Below are 9,041 nucleotides of genomic sequence, written 5' to 3'. Positions count from 1 at the left end.
TATAATTAAAGATTTTTTCAATTATATTTTAAAATAAAATAATTGATTAATATTTTCAAGATTAAAGGTGATTTTCATATTGATTTTTAATTGACTTTGTAGATTAAAGGTTAGAATATGTAACAAATTAAATCGTTCATATTTGATATTACAAATTATAGTTGTAACGATGAAGTACAAAGTAGCCAAATGACTTAAGGATCTTGTTAATTTGTAGTTGATAACTAGTCATATTTGGTAAGAACTAGATGACAAGTTATATAACAAAGTAAAATAAACTTAAAATGACATGTGGAAAAATTAATTAATTGAAAGAAAAAAGAACAATACCATGGAAGACGATCTTTGAAGTTGCGCGCTTTTCAATAACTAAGCTTATGAGCTAGCTTAAATACTAACCAAACAAAGCTCTTTTAGTAAGCTTAAAAATAAGCAAGGTTATGGTCAGCAAAAATGCAAATACTATTAATCATTTCATAGTTATTTCTAAGACCGCAGATAATAAATAACGTAGAAAAACTTTTAAGTATTGAGTCCAGACAAATAATGCAGCTTACACTAAGCATTAAACCGAAAAAAATCCAACAATGGAGGTCTAATAGAAGGGGTGGTAGGAGAAGGAATAGTTTAAGGGGCTTACAAAAAAAGGGGTTGAAAAAACTAGAAAGAAAACCAAGTGAAAGAAGGGTGGTAGATTATGTTTGTGCATCTCACACATTGGGTGGTTATGACTTTTTTTGCTCCGGTAGATATTCTTCATAGAAAATAATTATCACTAGTTGTCTTTATGTTGCTTTATCTTATGTTTAATTCTTGTTTTAATCCAGGACAACAATGAAACTACTTGCCACGAAGATTTCTGACTTGGCACAAAAATTATCAGAGATTTTGGCCGAGCAGCTAGGCCATAAATCTGATTTGTTCAAGGAAAAATGTTCGCCTACCAGTTGTTATCTTCGTATGAACAGATATCCTGTTTGCCCCATTTCTTCACAAGTGTTTGGATTGATGCCACACACTGATAGTGATTTCTTGACTATTTTATACCAAGATCAAATTGGTGGATTACAATTAGTAAAAGATGGGAAATGGATCACTGTTAAACCTAATCCAAAAACTTTGATCATCAATATTGGAGATCTTTTTCAGGTACATATACATTTTACAGATTCTCTAATAGATTGTTTACTGAAAGGCAACTTATAATTGGCATACGGATACACTGCATGCCATTACATAGAAGTGGTTCCAAATGTCGTTGACATTAATTTTTTTCCATCGTTTCAGGCATGGAGTAATGATGTTTATAAGAGTGTTGAACATCGTGTAGTTACTAATAAGCATGTCGAGAGATTCTCAACAGCTTATTTCTTCTGTCCATCTTATGAAACAATGATACAAAGTTGCATTGAGAATTCAGTTTATAGAAGATTCAGTTTTGGAGAATTCAGACAACATGTTCAAGATGATGTCAATATGCTTGGCTACAAAATAGGGCTTCCTAGGTATATCATGTGAACCAAACTTTCAGGCCTAAGGTTTGGCCTAGAAAAGTGGAGCACTTGCCCCAGAGTATATGACTTTTAAGTGTTAAATTAGTTCTTGTTGCTAGAAGATTAAGAATGCTTACGGTACATATAAAGTATTATTAGGACAAAGAAGCTCGTCATTATGATTGGTGAAACAAAAGACATATAGTTAATATCTCTGGAATGTATGTGCGTCAATTATGTATTTATCGTGTTTCTTTCTTGATAAACATAGAACAACTAAGAAAATGAAAGAGATATTAGGAAAGACATCATGCAAAAAAATGGAGAAGAAGATGAACGCTCATAGAAGTCTTTGTTGTAGGTGGATGTAAAAAAGAGACTTTATCATGTGAGTAAAATGAAATGATCTTCAGCATTGGCACGAGTGCCACAACCATCATGTATTAGTACTTCTTAATATTATTTCTGTTGGATTTGGTATGATATTTCTTTGCAAGATATGTCTCATGGAACTACTTTAATTTCCACTTACAGAATTGGGAGTATTAGAACTATATAACATATAGAAATATATAATGAAATGAAAAATGATTTTTATTTCACTGGAATTGACCTTATAGTCTATCTAGTAAAGATTACTATTAATACTAATCAACCACACATTAAATTGGTGTACTATCGTCACTTCCCTTCCATATAAACATGTCCTAGGTATTTAGCACTAGAAAATCCATAGGGTAATAGAAGTCCTCAATCTTCACAATCACATCCTCAAGCACTTCTCTTGGTGTGTTAACAGATTGATCAGTGAGTTGTATTAACACACTTGTCATTTTGAATTCACGAAACTCGAACTGATCATACACCAATCCTGGCAAGATATTCACACTAGTCCTTAAATCCAGCAAGGTGTTCTTTATAGAGGAATTTCCCATGATGACAGGGATCAATTGTGGTAGGGAACTAGATAGAATAGTATTGATTTGCTTAGTAACTTCGATCATTTTGGGATCAGAGTTTTTTGTTTGCATTTTTTAGTGCACAATTCCTTTAGGAATTTGGAATAAGTCAGGATTTTCTCGATGGCATCTAGTAGTGGTAAATTTATCTTTACTTGGCAAAAAGCATCCATCATATCCTCATTTTTTGGCCCTCTTTTTCCAAATGGGAATGTCGTAGATTCATTGAAAGTAGTGGCGAATTGAATAGTGGGTTCTTAATTAGGTAATCTCAAACCCTCCCCTTCTTGATATTTATGCAATCACATTGGATACATATCCAATGTGATTGGAATTTGACTTGCTTTTTCAGACTCTACTCCCTGCTCAATCTATTTCCCTTTTCCCTTTTTTGTTAGAGAAATTTCAACATTCTTTTAAGGAATAGGGTCCAAATGATGGCCACTTGGAAAAGTGATTTCATTTACGTGCTCATGACTACGATTTGGGTTAGTCATACTTGGCAGCGTACCCCCATCCCTTCTACTCATTTGTCTGGCCAGTTGGCCGACTTGTTTCTCTAGAGCAACAATAGAAACGAGTAGTAGTAGTAGTAGCAGACTGGGTATTGTTGTTTGTCACTTTCATATAATTTTTCATCATTACTATCATATTTTTCATTTGTTTTTCAAGTGGCGATGAGCCTTCTCTGTTGTTGTAATTATTGTTACCACCACAGTTTTGATTCCGACTAATTATTATGGTGGTAATATCTAGAGTGAGAATGATCATGATTTTTTCCTTGAAATTTGGGCTGACTCAACTGATCCTCATGATGGTGATTTTGGAACCAAGATTGATTTGAAGGACCCTTTTGATTATTTTTTCAAGAAAAATTGGGATGCTTTCGCCATCCCTTGTTGTAAGTTCTTGAGAATGGGTCTAGATTGTGATTACCAAACTCCTAGGATTGATTTACACTCTCAAAATGGAAAACTATGCACTCACTTGCAGAATGTGAGGGATCTTCGTAGTGAGTGCATGCATTTTGAACTTGAAAAACATCATTTTTCTGTTTAGTCATCCAACTGAAGACAAGACCTAGCTTTTTAGACAACTCATTAATCTCACCCTTGACTTCTTTAATCTCACCCTTGAAATCTTTTCTCAGATCATTTATCCCTTCAATATTAGATACTAATGACACTGACCTATGAGTCACTCATAAAAAATTGTGCTTATGAGAATATATGTAGAAGATAAATTGATATGTATTATGATTAAAGAATTCTCTTAATACACCTCATGATTATAATCAATATTTTTATATATATTTTTAATGATTTTGAACCAATTACAAAGTTTGATATAATAAAAGATTGATATATAAGACTTATCATATATATATATATATATATATATATAGAGAGAGAGAGAGAGAGAGAGACTTTATATCATGTAAGGCCAAGGGTTTTTCGTGAGACCCGTAAGACTAATTCTCAACCCTTGGATTAGATCTACAATCTGAACATTCATATTCACAAAATTGCCACGAAACTTCTCAATAATCACAAAATTGCCACCGTGCAACTTTAAACCATTAGATCATTAGCTTATAAAGTTGATCAATGAACATAAATTGGTCTTACGAGTCTCACGAAAAACCCTTGGTCTCACGTGAACCCAACCCTATACATACATATATATATATATACATACATACATATATATATATATATATGTATGTATGTATTAAAAGAATAACTATAATGATAAGTTAGATTCATATATCAAAGGTAATATTGATTCTTATTAGTTTAATATATAAATGTGATCATCGACTCATTTAGCTAACTTCAGTAAATTTTAAAAAATTTATTGTCATGTTGCGCGATGTCAAACACTAATATTTTAATAATACAGGACTGAACTACCATTCATGTTCAATTAACAAACGGCGTTATCAACAAACGGTTCAGATGGTACCTCCCCTATTCTCTCCTCCTCTTCTGTTACACGCAATGAAGATATGAAGATGAGATACACTAGAGATGTTGAGAAGCATTGCTGTTGGAGTTCGTGTTTATGCTATCATCCACTGATGTTGTAATTCTGGAAACGATGAATGCAGATTCTCGAAGAACACGCGGATGTTATTAATTCGAGCAGCATACTGTTGCGTTTTTTAAACTTTTTCTGGTACGTAGAAGAGGTATATAGACATTTCTACAGAGAAATACATACTTATTCATACATGTTTATTTATGAGAGCTTGATTTGATTTCAATTGAATATAAACAACAGATAAATACACTTGGGGATCGAATCAACTGTAGAGTGATCAGACGCACGTATCAGAAGCAGTTCAGTTTTGCGCTCTATCCGATTCAACATACCAACAGGGAGTTCTCAATTTTTTTAGTGGTTTAAACTTCATGTTATATATCTTTTATGTTGACAATTGAACATGAATGGTGGTTCTTATGTCCTGCCATTACTGTTTGGATTGAGCTTTAACTGAATCGAGGAGAAATTTATCCGTGGATTGGAAGTTTAGAACCGAGTGAATAATCCTAGATATTATTTTGAATTCTTTTAATCGTATCAATGTTAGGGTAAATTCACATTGGGATTAACTGAATGATAGAAATCATAGAATTGGATGTTTAAATGAGCTATTTGCTTAGTTTTGATATGAATATATTGGATTTAATTCATTCATATGCGTTTATATTCATCAGTAATTTTGTCTATTGTTTATATTCAGTTGAGATCAAATCAAGCTCTCATATGCAAACATGTATGAATCAATATGTATTTTTTATTTGTATGAGGGTTTGTTTGTTAGCGGCTTAATTGGCTTAATAAGACTCACAACTTACTTGGTCAGTTATAAATGACTTTTTGGTAGTGACTTAATCACTTAATGATATAGCCATATAGGAAATGGCTTATTTAGTAAGTTTATTGGGAGAGCTTTATGCAGAAAGAATAGTTTTTTTTCCAAACTTGTCTTTCTCAATTAAAACACATGTTCATTTCATCTATGAGAAGTCTTTCCCAAACAAAAAATTCTCAATCTATAAAGACAGATTAATTTACAAAGATAACTTTATACATACAAGACTTAATATAAAAACAACCAAACAGCCATTAAAATGTCTCAGTACCTCTTCTATGCACTAGGAAAATATTATAATTGCATGAGAAATCATCATAGCATTGGAAATTAGATAGCTCAATAATTAAATATTATAATCACATAAGATCATGATACAAGCAGACTTCTACAATCATCAACACAAGACAAATGGACTTCACACTCTACACATGGCTTTTGATGGAAGAACTATATCCAGTCTGATCATCATAGTATTCAAACCATAATATAACACTCCATACTTCATGTTTTATGATTGAAATCGAGAATATCTTCTATGTTGATAACTGAACATGAATGGTAGTTCTTATGTCCTGCCATTATTGTTTGGATTGAGCTTTAACTGAAACCGGATGAATAATCCTATATATTATTTTGAATTCTTTTGATCTTATCAATGTTAGGGTAAATTCACTTTGGGATTATTGAATGATGAATTGGAATGTTTAAATGAACTATTTGATTAGTTTTGATGTGATTACATTCGATTTAATTCATTCAAGTGTGTTTTCATTCATAATTCACAATTTTGTCTATTGTTTATATTTAATTGAGATCAAGCTTACATATACAAAAATGTATGAATCAGTAGGGTTGGGTTCCGATGAGAATGAAAGTTATGGTGAGAAGGGTAAGAAAGGATCTACACCCTTGGATCAATTCTAATTGAAGAGAAACATTAGATCAACACTCATGAGATACACCAGATCAATTCCCTTCTAACCTCAATTCATGGGTTGGTTTGAGATTAAAGGTGATTAAGGGTTCAAATCCCTTCTTACACTTCTCACTTTAACTTCTATTCTCACATCTAAATCAGTATGTATTTCTTTGCATAAATTTCTCTGTACCTCCTCTATGCACTAGGCAAATATTATAGTTGCATGAAAAATTATCATAGCCTTGGAAATTAGATAGCTCAATAATCAAATATTATAATCACATAAGATCATGATACAAACAGATTTCTACAATCATCAACTCAACACAAATGGACTTCACACCCTACACATGGCTTTTGATGGAAGAACTATATCCAGTCTGATCATCATAGTATTTAGACCACAACATAACACCTCCATACTTTGCAGAACCTTTGATTGCTGGAAGAACTTGAGATGTTAGATCACCAACAGGGATGTATCCACTTCCTGCAGGTGCTATAGGTAGCCCCAACAAAATCTTGGTTGTTGGTATGTCAGAAGTCCATTGCTTCCATGAATCTTCAAGATTGGTAACACCTCCAAAGTATTAGCAAGGAGGGTTGTTATAACACTGAACCCAAACATAGTTGAAAAGGCCCGTTTTAAGTGCAACTCCAATATATGCATCTGGGAACAGACACTGGGGTGCTGCCATCAAGTATACCTTCTTACCTTGATTGTTGTATCCAGAAAGGTACCTAGCCAGATCACCAGAGGGTCATTGGCCAAGCGGTATCCAGATTACGGGTAGAGCACACAGTTTTTCAGGATGTCAAGAGTTCAAATCTCACACCAAAGGTAAGGACTGAGAAGTGTGTGTGAGTATGTCTGTATATAAATATTAGGGTAAATTATGTTTTGGTTTGTTGGAAATTGCTATTTCATCCTTGTGGTTTTGAACTTACGATTTTCATCTATATGGTTTACAATATATTGATGCTTTCATCCTTATGATTTAAAATTGCCATTTTCTTCACTGTAGTCTACAATTCACAGCTATTTTAGTCCCTAACATTTAAAGGTAAATGTTTGGCTCAAGGATGAAAATAGCAATAAATTACAAACCATAGGGACAAAAACCATAATTCAAGAATCACAAGGACGAAATCCGTAATTTTTCGCAAATCACAAGTCTTGAAAACGTAATTTACTCAAATATTAGGTACTTCAAAAAAATGAAACCCGACAAGATCACCAAATCATTGGGCCAACGGTATCTTCCACAAGGTCAAGGGTTAAAATCTCACCAAAGGTGAGGAGTGCGTATGAGTATTTGTCGAATATAAATATTATATATTTCAAAATAATGATACCCCACGAGACCACAAAAGGGTCTTTGGCTGGATTATCACTAGAGCCTAGCCTCCCAAGAGGTCAATGATTCAAACTTCACCAGTGTGGGTACTATTTGCAGGATATAAATATTATATACTTTATATAAATATTATATACTTTAAAAAAGGTACCTGACAAGATCATCCTAATGTAGCGTAGTTCCTCCTTTGATATCAAAGTCAATTCCATCCAATACAGCGTCTGGAAGAGGACAAGTGGTTGATTTCCCACCTAAGAAGTTATTCCAAAGGTAAGTAGCAACTTGTTTAGCATCTGCAGCAGAAGTGAGGTAATAGCTTCCAGCTGCTCCTCCAATTGTAAGCATCACCTTGATTCCTTTAGCTTGACATGATTTGATGTCCGATGTTAAATTGGTGCACCCATTGCTATACGGATCACAATGACCAGCTAGATTAATCATGGGTGTTTTACCGTTCCAAATGTTGAAAGAAACGTTAGGTTGACATAATCATAGTTCCCAGTTGAGCACATCTCTGCCAATGTGCCATCACCGTCGTTTTGACGCCAGTAAATAGCAATGTCGCCAGCACTAGTACCCACCGTTAGTAAGAGTACTATCATGGAGAATAATGATAATTGGGATGTCATTTTTTAGCGGAACCGTGGTTGTCTTAATGGAACTTTAGATATATTTGATGTTTTCAAGTGTGTGAAAAGTTCCCTTTATATAGTACGAGGTAGATTCTCCATGGATGCTTTCATTTTCAAGCTCTCAGGGAGAGGTGCGGATTAGAGGTTCGCTGTTGAATCCTCTTTTGGCTATCAAAGGACCGGTTGAAATCGAAGAGCATACTTTATATAAGGTTTGTCATCTGTTTTGTCCTTTCTTTGTTATCCTTAGAAAAAATTTACATCCAAACAAATTTGTCCTTGTGCTATTGTCTTTGGTCTATGTTCTTATGACTTAGTTCCAAATTAGTTCCAAATAAGCTGCTCTTTAGAATTCTACATTAAATCCAATATGAAGTTCACACAGGGCAGATCCAGGATTTTTGCCAAATGGGATCACTTTTAACGTAGACTAAAGACCTATAAAATCGTCTGACATGTTTTTAACCTAATTACAATGTTTTGATGGATTTTTAAAGTTTTTTGGTTGATTTTGAGGGATTTTTTAGTGTTTTTATCGATTTCGAAGACTTTTTGTTTTTTTAATTGATTTTCAATAGACTTTTTTAGATTTTCGGTTCATTTCAAAAGACTTTTTTGGAGTCGGTGATGGTCGGCTAGGATTATGGGGTCCCTTGTAAAAATTTACCGGGGAACAAACAGAAAAGTAAATAAAACTACTTTTTACCCTTGAAATTTTGTTTTTTAATGGGGTCCCTTCCCCCCAATCCTTCCTAACTAATCCACCACTCAGTTCACATATCTCTCATGTAAATTTGGA

General features: G+C 33.5%; 1 protein-coding gene and 1 pseudogene across 1 annotated transcript in view; one reads left to right on the top strand and one right to left on the bottom strand.

Moving 5' to 3' along the window:
* LOC112513719 (gibberellin 2-beta-dioxygenase 8-like) overlaps positions 1-1,518 on the top strand; it is an 8,202-nt gene extending 6,684 nt beyond the window's left edge. Inside the window, exons 3-4 of the mRNA XM_025120074.1 lie at positions 828-1,149; positions 1,288-1,518. Coding sequence (XP_024975842.1) covers positions 828-1,149; positions 1,288-1,518 — 553 coding nt within the window. The remainder of the gene's footprint in view (positions 1-827; positions 1,150-1,287) is intronic.
* A 5,078-nt stretch (positions 1,519-6,596) lies between these two features.
* On the bottom strand, positions 6,597-8,239 carry LOC112513633 (annotated as a pseudogene).
* Between the last annotated feature and the right edge of the window lie 802 nt (positions 8,240-9,041).

This window comes from Cynara cardunculus (genome assembly GCF_001531365.2).
Source record: "Cynara cardunculus var. scolymus isolate 2C chromosome LG 5, CcrdV1, whole genome shotgun sequence".
In the NCBI taxonomy this organism is placed as follows: domain Eukaryota; kingdom Viridiplantae; phylum Streptophyta; class Magnoliopsida; order Asterales; family Asteraceae; genus Cynara; species Cynara cardunculus.
Note: the sequence above shows the minus strand (reverse complement) of the source record. Positions and strands in the feature narration are given on the sequence as shown.